The 16,054-nt window shown below is 43.7% G+C and overlaps 2 protein-coding genes across 2 annotated transcripts; one reads left to right on the top strand and one right to left on the bottom strand.

Moving 5' to 3' along the window:
* Positions 1–235: 235 nt before the first annotated feature.
* fastk (Fas-activated serine/threonine kinase) lies at positions 236–9,945 on the top strand. Its single transcript, XM_047028438.1, has 11 exons — positions 236–688; positions 2,092–3,088; positions 3,526–3,844; positions 4,146–4,333; positions 4,484–4,632; positions 4,953–5,169; positions 5,657–5,816; positions 6,429–6,520; positions 6,718–7,432; positions 7,667–7,781; positions 8,146–9,945. Exons 2-11 carry the CDS (start codon positions 2,134–2,136, stop codon positions 8,230–8,232), a joined length of 2,997 nt encoding a protein of 998 aa, XP_046884394.1. The 5' UTR covers positions 236–688; positions 2,092–2,133; the 3' UTR covers positions 8,233–9,945.
* A 256-nt stretch (positions 9,946–10,201) lies between these two features.
* Positions 10,202–14,001, bottom strand: LOC124473150 (nucleolar transcription factor 1-like). The gene is made up of 8 exons (XM_047028439.1): positions 13,642–14,001; positions 13,323–13,433; positions 12,833–12,918; positions 12,393–12,582; positions 12,060–12,107; positions 11,316–11,450; positions 10,929–11,027; positions 10,202–10,837 (listed from the first exon to the last, which is right to left on the bottom strand). Exons 1-8 carry the CDS (start codon positions 13,684–13,686, stop codon positions 10,757–10,759), a joined length of 795 nt encoding a protein of 264 aa, XP_046884395.1. The 5' UTR covers positions 13,687–14,001; the 3' UTR covers positions 10,202–10,756.
* Positions 14,002–16,054: the final 2,053 nt, after the last annotated feature.

Below are 16,054 nucleotides of genomic sequence, written 5' to 3'. Positions count from 1 at the left end.
AAAAATATTAAGAAAAATCCTATATCTCACTCCAAAGCCTTAGCCTACTGTTGCAGGTCAGACTCAGAGCAGGGTCATGTCGAGGGGCTTCTTTGAATCATTCCTCAGTTGTGTAAAAACAAGTCTGAGACTGAAACACACTTTAACGTTCATGTCAGGATTCAGCAAATAACGTCCACCATTTCGTTCCTGCCTCATTCCAGGCAGTAGGTGGCGGTGATGCACTTTCAACGTTTCTTTTCCCCCAGCAATAGACATGAAAAACCAATGAGAAAGGGAAATGTCGGATGCGGAGAGGTAAGGACGGGGGATCGACAGATACTACTTTTGAAGAAATGCTGTCAGTTAACAACTAGGAATGAACCTCTTGGCGTGCGAAGACAATCAAGCTGTAGGCTTTACTGTGGATAAAAACCATGCCAATGAGTGACAATTTAGTAAAAGCACTGTGCTTGAGTAACTAGCTAGCTAGCTGCTACAAGTAAGATAGCTTGGCCGGGAGGACAGCTAGAGTCTAGTACAATTTCACTAGAAGCTACAGTAGCTAGCCTAGCTTAACTAGCTACGGGGTCAGACAAACTAGATCTGGGGTCTAAAGATCATCGAAAAGCAGGTTTCTCTTGGCTGGCTAAAGTGACTCCATCCACCTGGACACCACTTTCTGGCCTGCTGGTCTGACATCAGACATGTGAGTACAATATGTTAATAACAGCTATCACTAGCTAATTTCTGATATCTACGTTAGCCTAGCTAAATATGTCTGTGCCCTTCCTTGGCCAAAACGGTAGGTACCAGTTAACTCTTTCAAATAATGACAATCACAACGGAAGAAAGCTACATTTTGCTGGATTAACACTACGCAAAGGGGCTGTGCTCGTTATTGTTAAGCAGCTTGCTACCTCAGCCAACGCCTGTCTTTAACAAGTTACCAACCTAGCTGCCTTGGCCTTGGCACGTCACGATTTATTCCCAAATGCACGCCCCCTAGTACACAGTCCTTCCATACCGGTCGTCTAATAATTTCCAATAGAGCGTAGCAATGGTTTTATCTATGCAATTGCTCTATCTATGCCAATTTTATATCTATGCATGGATGGTGTTGTAGGTCTCTGCCAACTTGTAGCTCTAGTGCTTTGGGGGTCAAGCTACTGAATCGTTAATGAAAATTATTGAAGTTTACAATTGTAAGTCAATTAAATATTCGTCATTATACTTTTTATTTTATTAAAGGCCAGATCATGCTACTGTTACTGATGCAACCATCCTTCAATGGTACAACGTTGTAATGTATCGGGTGAAATGTAAGCATCCGAAATTATGAATATTATTCACTTTAGGGCGCCCACTTAATTGCACACGTTTTGACACCGGGTTATCCAGGCAGTCATCTGTAATGACAACATTAATAGGCAATGAGACCTATGTTCTGGAAGTGGTTTACAATTTAAATACAGTACCAGGAAAAACATATTATCCCCTGGTCTAATGTTCTGCATTAGGTTTAGTAAATCAGATTATTATCAAATAATCCATTCTCAATTGAGATTTTTTTTCAAGTTTATTTGCCTCTTGACATAGTGATGTATATTTGAAACCCCTTTGTAGTATGATCCTGTTCCACTAGTTCATTCATATTGTTATTTTTACAAACCAGAATTGCTCTATACTATTCTTGTTGACTAAGATTGAAGTCTTATGTAGGGTCTGTTGTCTTACATGTGATGTGACAGTACAGCAACCAGCTGTTCATAATTTTTTTTATGTGCAATGTTCAGTACCAGTCAAAAGTTTGGACACATTTTCCCATGTGTCCAAACTTTTGACTGGTACTGTACACACACATACACACACACACACACATATATACACACACAGAGATACACATGCACACACACACAATGGCATAGCCTGTAGACAAGTCACTAAGGCCACAGTTTGTACCATGCACAATATGCATAATATTTAGGCTGTGAAGTGGATTTACTATAAAATTATATTCTTTCAATAGAAATAAGGAGTTGTATTTACCTATCTCCCTAGCATTTCTTCACCTCCTTTCTCTCTCCACTCACCCCTTTTTGTCCTTTGCAGGTTTAGTGTGTTGCATCTCAGAGGTGGACTGGCTGGTGTACTATGCAGAGGCTGCCTTCCAGCTTGCGACTCCTGAGCTGTGGCAGCATCCTGTTACCCCTCGCCTTCCCTCACCTGCGACCCACCTGCTTCCCCAGCGCCCCATCTCTCTCCCTCACTGGCATGTATGCCACCCGCCTGTACAGCGCGGCAGGAGGAGGAGGCGGAGCTGGGGGGAAGCCAGCGCGCCGGCCAGGACTGGCTGGAGCAGGGCTTCCCATCCTAGAGAACCACCATCAGCACCACCCACACCATCACCATCTGCCTCCTCACCACCACGCCCACCACCATCTCCATGCTCCTGCTCCGCCTCCCAGATACCCGCCTCTCTACCAAGGCCGCCCGGATACCCACAGAGGGCCTCACTTCCACAGCCACCACCAGCATCATTACCACCCACATCCCCACACGCAGCCACCTCACCTGGCCCCGCCTCCTCCACCTCCCCCTTTGCCCCTGCACACCCACTTTCAGCAGCACGCTCCCCTACACCACTATGCTAGCACAGGCAGTGGCGGCGCCAACAGTGGCGGCATGAACAGCAAGAAAAAGACCTGGAACTTCATTCATGAGAAGATGAGTTACGACACCTTCTTCACCATGAAACGCTTAATTGAGCGCTCGCGGCGGCCGGATGAGGTGCTGCGCTGGGTGACCCAGAATCCAGGCAAGATCTCCCATAACCACTACCCTATAGCCTTGCAGAAGATTGGCCAGCTGCTGCAGACTGGTGGGGGAACGGGCGGAGCTGCCACAGAGGTGGCCTTTGGGTCCTCCTCTCCAGGAGGGGGCAGTGCGAGTGCGGGAGTAGGGGATGGAGCTGGGGTGACGGAGAGGAATGGACGACAGATCCTGGAGCACCAGGATTTCCAGACTCTGTGTGACGCCATCGTGAACGATTGTGCCAAGTTTGACAACTTCAGCATAGTCAACTGTCTTTATGCAGTTGCAGCTCTTGGTAAGTCATTAACGGATATTTACTGTGTATAATATGTACATATTCAGAAAAATCGAAAATACACAAACTGATGTGATACATCAATTGATGGGGGGAAATTCTATGAGCTGAGTCCCTCACTGAAACAACATGGCATACCTACTGTTCTCTTGCAGGAGAGGGAAATAGTCACAAACCCAGTGTGGGTGATATTTGTAGTTCATTACATAAGGGCTATTATTGTTAATGAAAGATTTTACAGGTTTGACTTCACATTCTGGAGTTTTTAAATGCAGGTTATATTATTGTTACAATGTTATTGAGTACAACGATAGGTGAAAAATATTGGGCCTACTTAAAAATTGAGGTAATAAATAAGTTAAATAACTGTAATTATGGTATTACTTATAATATCATCTTGAATGTCATTTATAGTTTATTTCCTTCTATACCACCAGGTCTCCCCAGTAATTTGCGAGTGGTGCAGGTCCTGGAGGTGGAATCCCAGTCCCGTCTCAACCAGTTTAACCAGAAGGATGTGTCTATGGTGTTCAGCTCCAGCATGAAGCTTCACCCTGGCAGCCAGCACCCGCTTACTGAGGCCTGCCTGGTGGGCCTGGAGAAGAATCTGGAGCGAGAGCGCCACCCACAAACCCTCTTTCTTCTGCTCTCTTACTATCGCCTAAAGTGGCGCTTGCTGAACCCACAGGACGCTGCCAATGGAGGCACCAAGGTTGACACCGTGCACCCCAACCCAGAACAGCTGCTAGTCAACAGGTGGGGTTCATGACCAACGCAAGCATAGTTTTTAAATGGAGCTGTGCATGCATGCATGAGTCTTGCCCATTGGAATACTAACGCAATTGATGAATCTTTTATGTATTTGTTTGTCTTTCAATTGTGAACATATGCAAATAGGATTGTAATTCTAATACTTAAGGACTCAAATGTAATCTAGTTTTGAATTTAGCAACCCATACGCTAAAAACGTCCCTTTGCAGGTTTTAAGTGGATGACTAAACTAGCTGAAAGTGATTTGCAATGAAGATCGCTTCAATACAATCCCTTTGTATCACAGGAAGATCTTGCGGCTGGTCAAGCACACCCTAGCCAGCGTCAGCGGAGTTCGCGACCAGGAGATGGCACTGCTGGATGAGATGCTGGCAGCGTGCGCTCGCGAGGCCAGCAACAAGAGCCTGGAGCTCATCTTCAGCTCCCATCTCTTCTACCAGAACAGACAGGAAAGGTTCATCAACAGCCTCGCTGGTATGCATCATTCTGGCCTTTTCCTGTATTCTGTAATGATGAAGCTTTAATAATAAATGACTTTGAATGGTATATGGTCAGTTTACAAAGTCCTTCACAATGTATATTTTCCAACTTTTCATAACTTCTTACTCTTTCAACACTTAACAGAGGAGCTTCCTAAAAAGGTGGACAGCATCACTCCATACACCATGGCCCTTATGGCCAAATATGTTGCCCGCCACCGGTTGAGAGACACTCACCTGCTTGACACCATTGCCAACTTCCTGGTCAAGAAGGGTGAATATCTGGACAGCAAGGTGACCCATATTTATTCAACCTTCTTTTCACATGACTTATGACTTATTATAAATAGGAATGATGAGATGTTTTAGCAGCAGTACCATTGCAAGGGATAGATGAGGCCGTGTGTAAATGTGGAGACTTTAACAATTTAAGGACCTGTAATTTGTTGAAGACCAGTAGTTTTTTTTTTACATGGCTGGTAGAGATGGTATGTAGAAAAAGAAGAAAAAGGCAAAAGTGTAATGCTCAGCTCATGAGGAAGGGCAAGACAAAGTCTTCTTGTTGCACGAAGACTCTTGGAACATCCCCCCAAAATGTTTGATTCTCCCTCCAGGTTATCCAGAAGCTGGTGTTCCCCTTCAGCCGAATGAGCTACCGGCCATCCAATGAGGCCCAGTTCTTCTCCAAGCTTGAGGTGGTGCTTGAACTGAAAGCCCTGAGTTCACCTCTGGCCACTGTCAACATCCTTATGTCCCTGTTCCAGCTGGGCCACTTCCCTGGCCTGGTCCTACACAGGGTTTTTTCCACAGCCTTCATCAGTAACGTCACAAGTGAGTACAAGGAGCACCTAAATATGAGTAGGCCTACTTGCAAGTACAGATACATGCACAAACTCAACAAGCTGTATGTGATGTAAACAGCCTGCAGTCCCATCAGTAAGACTTGTTAGCTAACATGCTCTTGATTTGGCACTAAAATAAAATAGAATAACTACACATTAAAAGTACAATAGGTAAGAATACACCTTTTGTCCCCTATGAACATGTTGTGTAAACTAATGAGGTCCTCAGAGTTGTTTAGCAACAGACAGTTTATTGCCCACGGAATGACCATTACAAAGTTTTGGAGCTGTCCGCTACTTTACAGCCAATTATGTTCCAGTAATCCTGTTTGGAAACCTACAGCAGTCTGAGCATGTCTTGAAGGTATTATGTGCATGCCGTGTAAATGGGTGACAGACTGTGTATGTATCATCTGTATGAACTTGTATCTTCTCTCTTAAACTTTTAGTGTTGCCTCTGTTTTTTGTTGTTGTAGACAGCCCTTACGCTCTCATCGTTTGCCGCTACTTGTCCCTGCTGGATGCAGCGGTGGAGCTGGAGTACCAGGACTACACTGGACCCAGACTGCAAGACACGCACAAGGTGCTCATGTTCGACCACGCTCTGACCGCAGACGAGGTCAACCGCAAATACAGGTACTGTGGGGGGAGCCGGGACCGTGGTTACAGGGTCTGTGTAGATGGCAGACATGCTTGTTGCCGGGGCGTAATTAATGGAAAATGGAAACTGCATTGCCCTTTAAAGTTCACTTTTCAGTGAAATTATCCCGAAAATCTGAATGTATCTCTTGCACTTGAACACTTTCACATAAAAAAAGAAAATAGGGGTTTAAACATTTGTTTTTGAATGTGCTGAAAAAAGCTGAAAAGTCGCTTCAGTTGACAATGGTAAACAGTACCAGTCAAAGGTTTGGACATCAAAACTTTGACTGGTATTGTACACATATACAGATGCACATACACGCACACATACAGATACACACACACACACACAGATACACATACAGATACAGACACACACACATACAGATACACATACACACACAAGCAAAACACAGGTTGGCAAAGTATCACATTGTTCACATCACATACAGTACCAGTCAAAGGTTTGGATACATTTTCCCATTCAATGGCGTGTCCAAACTTTTGACTGGTACTGTATATACAACATTTATAAAACTTGCAATTTTACTTAAGCAACATATCCAAAATAGAGTTGTTAATCAGTTTGTTTATGTGTCTTGTCAGTTACAAGGGTCTTGTTGCAGAAGCCCTGCGACAGCTAGTGGGAGAGCATGGCTACAAACAGGATGAAGTGCTGCCCCCCGGATATTACACAGGTATGGGGAAATATCTAAGAGATGTACATAAAGATCCTTTGACACCCTATTCTGTACGGTTATCTGCCATCTGTACTGTTATTAAGGTGTCAAAAAGATGTCAATTGTACCTCAGGTGTATAACTTGAGACCAACTGTACATGACAGTTATAATGGATTATCTGACCAGTGTCTGTTTTATCTTTATTCCTCTGAAGACTTTTTGCTGTGGATTGATGGTTCTGGAAGGGTTCTCCCAATCAGGACGTCCGTGGCGTCTTTGGGGGTGGTCTCCACAGGCTGCCTTTCCACAATTAGCAGCGTGCCGAAGGCTCTAGAGGGGACCGGTTCTGTGGCGGCCCTTTCCTCCGACTTTCAGAAGTTCTCCCCTTTTGCTCCATTAGAAGAGTCTTGTGACCAGCGGCCCACGACGGACGTTCTTGGCGGAGGGCCCGAGTCGGTGGCCTTCCTGTCCCACCACATGCGGACTGCTGCAGGAGGCCAGGCCACATCTGCCTCAAGTGTGGGCTCAAATGGTGGTCCGCTGGACTACAACCCCTACTACGTGCCTACGCCTGACTACTACTCCAGCCTGGCCAAGGAGCACTCTTTGGAGAGCCAGGATAGTTCCACACTGAGCAGCCCACCCTCTGATGGATTAGCCCAGACAGTGGTTTCTGGGACCGGGGGACCCTCCTCTTCAGACTCCCTCTTCCAATTCTCCATAGGGAAGATACTGGAGGATGAGGGAGGGCCTCGGACAGTCATTCCAGGGAGCCAGAGGCCAGACTGTGAGCTGCCAGCCTTTTATGATGAGGTGACGTATCCGGAAGGGGGGAAAGGGGATGTAGGCCCCACCTCACCACTTCATCTTCACCCTGCTAATCGGACTGATGAGGAGAGGGCAGCCGGAGACCAGAGGCAGGTCAAGAGGTCAGTATGTGCTTTCCAACTTGAAAACGTTAAAGTGTAAAGTGATGTGGTTTTTTTTGTTTTGTTTTTTTACAGTTTCACACTCAATTGCGTTTGGCTATAATCTCCTTGACTAAAGTTCAATACGTCTCAATACAGATGTAATGATCCTGTCTAGCCTACTGCGTAGCCTACACCCTAAATCTTTTGGACAGTTGAGTTAATGGACTTTAAAATATAATTTGTGTTCTTCAGGGTCATCATGTCTGTGAATGATAAATGGCACTACTGCCATAACTCTGATGTTTTGGTGGGCTCACGGGCCATGAGAGATCGTCACTTAAACCTACTAGGATACATCATCCTACAGGTGAGTTCTGGCCCTCGAACAACTAGATTCTAGCAACAAAAACAACGTTTCTGTAATTCCCGTACACCCTTTCACTTTTAGCATAATGAAATGCAGATTTCAATGGCTGAGTGGTTAGGGAGTCGGGCAATTAAGGTTGTTGGTTCGATTTCCGGCCGTGCCAAATTACATTGTGTCCTTGGGCAAGGCACTTCACCCTATTGCCTCGGGGAAAATGTCCCTTTACTTACTGTAAGTTGCTCTGGATAAGAGCGTCTGCTAAATGTAAATGTAAAACGGCCATTGAAGAGGTTTTTAAGAGTTTCTGGAAGTGTTCCATCTACACCCATTTATGTGTTCCGTTCTGTTCTTTTGTCTTCCCTAGCTGCCCTATCATGAGCTGGAGAAGCTTAATGGTATAGAGGAGGTGAAGCAGTACCTCAACAAAAAACTTGTGGAAATCCCCTTATGACAACATGACTCACTGTGTGCTTGCTTGTTTGTGTGAGTGATTGTGTAGTGGGTGTTTGTTGGATTGATGAAAAACATGTTTTTCTGGGAGGAATACTGTTTTAACTAAATTGAAAACTTAAATTTATCCAAATGGCACTAAGCTCATGCCAAAAATAGTTACTTTCCACTTGATATGTTTAGTAGCATGTTGCCATACATGTGTAAATCAATGTTATTGCCACAATAGTACTTTTCATAATATACCTTATCACCATTGCCCAGTGTCTTTCAAAAGTCAACCAAAAAAAACGAACTTGTAGCAGATCCTCATATTAGATTTTATCAATAACATTTCTTATAGGAATTATTTGATTTTGGATTGGTGTTACAATAGGGTTTAAGATATTGAATATGGAATTTTGGGGACATTTGTCCCTTTTTGTATAATTAATTTCCACTGTCATGCACATTGGGGACATCAGTGTTTGGGTTAGGTACAGGGTAAAGAGGTTTCAGGGATGGGTAACTAGACGTGTTGTTTAAAAAAAATAATTTTAGTTGAATTACTTAGTAAATCATCACATACAGCTCTTGGTTTTGTGTGATGTACAGGAAGCTAAACTTAAATATGGGTGGGAAGTGTTAAGTAGTCAACTGTTTTGATTTGTTTTATATATTTTGAAAAATTAGATCCTACTTTGCAACTTCCCTTCTGGATCTCATGCAGCATCTTCTGGAAGAAGGGGACAAGGTATAATATGCCGATGATATGGGTTTTAAAAATAAAATCTAAAATTATTGAGATTATTTTAAACCTATAGGAACACTGAAGTGTTGATGAAAGACAGTGGACAAAATCAGTGGTTGGATGAAATGGATGTGGGTAAAGTGATACTTTAAAAGCATATATTTTTTATAAGGTTACATGCCGCACTGGTAAAGCAAGAGCTACTCAATTGATCTTTTACCCAGTTTTTGTTTTGCTGTGTCATATATAAGGAGTTCCACTGTCCACTCCCACTGCTACTCATGGCACCAAAAGTCCTCAGGTGACATCTATATTTAGAAAGTATCTTGTGTCCAGAAAGAATTTGGGATGATTGTTTACCGCGCTGCTGAAGGGGCTGATTCGTGTGCTGGGTGATTGCATCAGAAATGTAATAGGACATGTTTATTATAAGCGCTCTACTCTGTATGATGGGGAACTGTTTGAGCTGGGGCTATTGAGGTGGTACGAGGCAGAGTTGCAGGTGTCATCAACCAGGGTTACCCCAAAATGTATTTATTTTACTTGGCCAGGCCTACTTTGGTCACCCCAGAGGTTGTGTCACACATAGCAAAGGTGAGTTTTGGGACAGTCTCATTCACTTCCATTGTTATTAAATGCATTTGCTTTGCTTAGTGCATACTGCAAGTCTTCTGTGTAGCCCATGGTCAAGGAGAGAAATGGAGACATGGTGAAGCTACCACCCTGAACAACCTGTGAGTAAAATATTGTGAATGTGTTATATTTGTTTAAGTAGCTATTGGCTCTTGAAAATGGCTATAGCATTCTAAAAGCCTTTGCAGTGCCCTGTGAACAGAAAGCACTATAAATGTACTACACAAAGGTGGTTCACATGGGTGTCACTCCTCTGGTTCAGAGGATGGGCAAGTGTACAGATGTCTGGGTAAAGGTTGGGAGAGCTTGTTTATATATTGAAATGTCTATATAAAATTTAAAGAGGAATAAGACTGTTTTTTATATTATGGTCTCAGTATTTAAGTGTCAAGCCTGATGATCTCATTTGGGATTATTAAGGGTTAATGATGGGTTTGTGGATGAACATGCAACACTCAAACTGGTACAAACCACAAAAGGCAGCATTTATTGCAGTGACAAGGACCTCAACCAAATGTGTGGATTGAAGATTTGTTTTAAAGACATGTCAATGTCAGTCTTCCAGTCATTTCAGTGGGACCTAAAAATAAATCACACAGGGAGAATACAAGAGAAAAAGTGCATTTTTATTATTGAGGGTCAGATGTTCAAATGGAGGGGAAGCAGCAACAGTCCTTCCTCTGTGCTGGCTATCAGCAAGAACAAAGGACAAAAAAACGGCAGTGAACACCTCAATATGGCCATTTCCAGCCTAACTCTGTATAAACCAATTGTTCCAAAAATTCAAAAAGCTTTAACTGCTTCCGAAATGTCCTTTTTTTAATAGTGTAAAAAAAACAAAAAGTTTTTAATTACACCCATATAAAGGCATTAAAAAATGTATGCATTGGAACACACAGGTAACTAAGCCCCTTTTAAAGTCGAGACATTGTCCCGTCAATGATTCAGTCTCTGGGTCATCAGGAGGAGAAGCTTGCTGCTATCTCCCATCTCCCTCCACCATTTCCCCCCCACCCCACTGCGTTTCCTTCTAGTCAGATTGGGGAGAGAAGAGCCCACGGGCCAGCACTGGTACGTCACCGCCGCCTTCTGGTCAAGACGGGACAAATGAGTTGCGAGGAGGCGTGTCCCGCACAGCCCCTCCTCTTTGTACAGGCAAGGGCTAGTCAGACTCCGAATCACTGCTGTCCTCTGAGGAAGAGCTGCTGTCCCCTGATTGGTCGTCATCTTCGTCGTCGTCATTCTGAGCACAGAAAATATATTTTTTATACTTGATCTGATCAAAACCAATCTCTTAAAAAGGAAAATGTACCACAAAACAGCAGATAACTTGCCTCATCGTCGTCGCTGTCGGTGCTACCTGAAGATTCATCGTCGTCATCAGAATCGGATGAGTCAGTCTTATCATCATCATCAGAGTCTGATGAATCCTGCTGGAAATCACAGGGTCACTCCTTTTCATCAAATAGTCAAACAAACAGGTGGTCTGAGCCCATATCTAACTTAATCTGTCCTAGTTCACAATCCAGAGCTTTCTAACCTTCAACCCTCACCAAGCACCAAGAACACATGCCTAATGATCACCTACACATGTGCTACCCACACCAAAGTCAGTGTGCGTGTTTAGTAGTGTGTTGGGTGATGCATGGCAAATTTGAAAAGAATGAAAGGACTACGGTGCATGTGTGTGAGAGAATGAGCCTGCATGAGCAGTTTATTACCTTGGCCCGGTACGCCATGGCCCGCTTGCCCACCCCGACCCCCGTTGCTGCAGCTCTGGCACCTACCGCCTTCCCCTTGGCAGTCACACGGATCTTGGCGCTTGGTCCCCGTGCTTTGGTCGTGGTCCGTCGTTTCTACATGAACACAGGATAGAAAACGTCGGGTAGGAAGAGGGCTGTATAGAAGCCTTGGGGGTTCTTCATTTGACCTTGATCTGTGATAACTACTGGTTTACAAACTATGTAAATGAACACTAAATGTACTCAATTCAAAACGATTAAGTCATAGAGTTTCACCTTTTCACTTTGGACAATCTTACAGGCACTGTTAGTGTAATGCATTTACACGTACAGTAGGTGATCCCTAATCCCTGGAGAACATATTTGCGTATACTACTGACTTGTTTACTCAGTGTAAAATGTCAGTTGAGCAATTGTCATATTAACAAAGCTATTGTTGCAACATTTAGGTTAACCTTATTTAACTGGGGAGGAATGGCACATACACAGAATGTTATTAATATGGCACCTATACAATATTATGGTATCATTATGGTATCATTATGGTATGTTAACATAGAACTGGAACAGTAAAGAGGAATTTGTCATACAGTATCAGCAATGTTTGGTCACAACTACTTATATAAATGGTATAAAACAAATCATTGCCAGGGGGCTGAACACAACTACAAAGGTTATACATTAAATGTGGCCATCTTGTGAGGAGAGTACACAGTTACTCACCGTGGTGGAGAACTCTTTATAAAGTGCCCGTTCATTAGGAGAGAGAGACTAAGGGACAAACCAGAATAAAAAAGGCAGAAATAAACATGGGGAAATGGAAACAGTCACATTGTAGTTCAAATAAACAGGACCCTAACCTCAATGAATTTCATTCATTTCGATAAGATTTAGTCTTTATTTTGTTTGTCGTAAGCAAGCAAACCGAGCTGCTAATTGTATTTGGCCTTTTAACATCCTTTTCGCCTAACTCTACCCAGAGTTGATATGCATAAGATCAACAACAAGGTGAAAAGTGAGTTGATAGTTTTATGTGTAGGTCAATATCTGACCTACCTTGACCCAGGCTTCCAGCTCAGCCTTGTACTCAATCTGCTGCTCCTCCACCAGCTTCTTGTACTTGTCCTTCTGGCTCTGGCTGAGCTTGTGCCAGCGTTTTCCGATCTCCACCATGCGTTCCTTCAAGCTGAAGTGGTTGAGCTCTCCGTTGGTCAGCAGCTCCTGAGAGAACATCTGGTAGCCACTCCTACAGGGGAGGAGCACAAATGAGTCCAGAAACGTTGTCCCTTTATGCTGAAGTACTCGTTTATGGCTACAATTTGTTGAAAGCTATACTGTTTACACTGGAGGGCTAAACACACAGGAGAAGTGAGAAAATAAAAGCTGTTCGAAAACAAAAGACATGCGTAAGTTATTATGTATGAGACAAAAAAGGGGGAAACTACTTTGTGAGAGTGAATAATTAACAGGCAAAGTGGTAAAGTATGTTCACTTACACTGGTGGCTTCTTGGGCTCCCCGTCAAATTTCGGTTTCCTCTGTCCTTGTCCAGGTGGGGGCGTCCTCATCTCCAACAGCTCCCTCTGGGGGTACAACAATGTATTTATGGGACTGACACAGTAGAAGCACACACACACACACACACACACACACGTCACAATGCATGAGGTTAATGAAACAGATTTGTCTGATACAGACAAATCCCTTAATACAGTCGAACATACTTGTATCACATACCGATACAACAAACTAGCGTGTACCCAGATAATGTCAAGACGTGGTGCAATGGTTGTAAACAGACGCGGGAGAAAAGTGGGAGGGAAATGCATCCAGGGGAGGGAGAGAGAGGGAGAGGAGGAGGATGGCCAAGGGGCGGTGCGAGTGGGAGGAGGAAGGGACAGGCGACCAACATTTTGACATTTCTTCAGCACACTGGAGAAGACAGTGGTCAAAACGTCTGGTCACTGACCACGGGCCGGTACTGAACCTCGTATCGCTTCTGGTCCTCAGCTGCTTTCTTGATCCATGGGATCTTCTCCTTCTTCTCCATAGCCTTCCAGGCTGCCTCGATGGCACTCTGAGCCTTCTTCCTGTCGCTCTGTATCATACAAGGGGAAACGTAAGCGCTCAGATGGACAACCGAAAAGGCTTGCGGCCATTTCTTTTTATGTGCTGGATATCTCTTCACCCCCTTGAAGGTGTTGGCAACACCGTGAAGTGAAATGCTCAAATTAAATGAAGCTAAAGCAGGGTGATTCTAAAGTTGTTTTGTGCCCTGTCGGGTTCCGAATCTCACACCCTCTCACCCTATACTTTGCCATGTAGTCGCCGATTACGCTCTGCTGCCACATCTCCTCGGCCGTCTTGGGTGTCTCTGGGAGTTTAGTTCTTTTCTTGCTGTCCCGTTTGTTCGGCACGGCAGCATGGGCCCACGTCTCCAGCTCAGGACAACGCTCCTACAAAGAGAGAATCATCCGCAAAGAATAATGTTGACCATCTCTGCATGTTGGTTGCACAGCAGGTGACAAGCATTACATTTCCTGTAAAGTCTAGTGACAGCTCAGCTTTCATTGTACCAAGAGGACACACTGTCTATATTTCTAGACAGCTGAAAACTAAGCATCCACAGTTGACTGATCCCTTTTACGCGATATGTGACATTGCTTGCCTTAGAACCCAACATTCCCAAAGACTGAAGAGCTTGACATACCTGGACTTTTTTGAGACCCACCTTGGAGGAGGGGGATTTGGCTCTGTGAGGGCTGCCCGCAGCCCCCATACCCAGCCGTGACCCCCCCAGCTTCTCCTCTGTTAGGACTCGGTCCCTCTCTTCCTCTGGGAGACTCTGTGGGAGCAGCAACATTTACGCTCATGTACTGAAGGTATATTTATGTATATTTTAAACCTAATATTTTTGCCAGAAATGTATTAGTCATTCTACTAACTTCTAGAAATCTCTGCAGGTCAATGTCATACTGCTTCTTTTTCTGTAGGCAAACAGTGGTGGGGTGGGGGAAAATATAGTTTTTGAGTATTATCATATTCACATGGAAGTCAACCCAAGAACTTACAAGATTTAAGAATGCAAAATGTGTTAAGTCTGACCTGTTCACAGCGCTTCTGAAACATATCTTTCTCTTTTTGCGTCATCATCTTCCATTGCTTGCTGCACAGCACCATGCGCTCAGTGCTGGGAACATCCTTCATGTTCACCATGAGCTCAGCACAGTATAAGGAGTAGCCGTTCCTACGGATTCAGAATGAGCTACGGTCACTACGGTATTCACCTACCGCACCTACGATATGTACGGTGGGATCCGATTGGACAACCAAGTTGGTTTTCATAATTGTGTCCAATCACGTATTAATAGCACCGGGACATTCATTATTTGTATTACTGACTATTTAATCAGTCCACAACCACGGTGAATAAATCTGCATATTTAGCACCAAGACTTACGGTGGAGGTTTAGTGGGTCTGCCGTCAAACTTGTCCTTGAGCTGGCGCTCTGCTTTGGTGAGGACGGACTTAACATGCTCGTCTGAGTTGATTTCGGGGTGAGCTAAATGATAGGCTCTCATGCTCCCCTGCAGAGACAGACAGAGGTTGGGTCAGAGACAACCTGACCAGAGGCACAGTCAGCAATAAGAATATGAAGGCTGAGCAATCTACTAAATAGTTCTAACAATGCTTCTGGCTATCAAGTTAAGCAGGTCGGCCAGCTAACAGTTTTCCTGCAAATCGGTCGGCACAGTAATGTCTGGAATTATGTTTTATTCCATTCAACCTAATATGCTGGAGTACAAAGGTGTGTAAAGAACAAACAATGTCACTGTCCAAATACTTATGGACTTGAGTGTATAACACTGTGATTCTTGTCTGTATTGACCCATGACTGCTATAGCCATCTGTATAGTTTATCATTTTATGTATATGTTTGAATCTTTTAGTCCTCACCTCATAGTCTTTCTGTAGTTCCAGGGCCTTGCTGATCCATTTAAGTCTCTTCTTGTCTGAGAGCTGGGACCACTGTCGTCTCAGTGCTTCCTTGAGCTCCTTCTGGCTCACCTGGCAAGCCCAGAGGACTGTTAATTATGATCATTCATTACTTTAGCTGATTCAAATTGACATTTTCTTATAGAAGGTGGCGGTGGCGGTCAAGGATGGTCAAGTCCATGATTAGACAATTTGTTCTTATGTGTCCATGTTTTTTTTCTCTATGGTAAAAGGGTGTACAAAAATGGTATTGATATGTAAAGGCTGCTCTGCCTTTAAGTAAATTAAGCAAGACCCTTTTATTCCTCAGGCAAAACTTACCTCCGGGTGTAGCTTCATGTAGGTTTTCTTTTCATGGTTGTACCACAGTTGCTGTGGTGTTTTGGGCTTCTCGGGGAGGTCTGATTTCTTTCTCTCTTCTATCAGCTCTGGATGGTCCTCTCTGAGGGTCAGAATGACGTATGGTAGAATCGGTACCTACACGATGTGCTTCCTTTGAGACCCATATTTGTTGTTGTTGAAATAAATGCTGTTTTTTTTTTTTTTTTTTTTTTACATTAAAATGTATTCTTACTTAAAACGTGCCATATTCTTCTCAAAGGACTCCTTCTCTCTTTGAAATTCTGTAATGTATTTTTGCTGTTGGGAACAAATAATACATAAAATTAATAAAATATTAGACAAACTAGGTAAAGTATCTATATCTGTAACATTAGGCTTGC

The sequence above is a fragment of the Hypomesus transpacificus genome, chromosome 10 (genome assembly GCF_021917145.1).
Source record: "Hypomesus transpacificus isolate Combined female chromosome 10, fHypTra1, whole genome shotgun sequence".
NCBI classification, from domain to species: Eukaryota; Metazoa; Chordata; class Actinopteri; order Osmeriformes; family Osmeridae; genus Hypomesus; species Hypomesus transpacificus.
The sequence above is the reverse complement of the archived record's forward strand: the minus strand, read 5'-3'. Positions and strand labels throughout refer to the sequence as shown.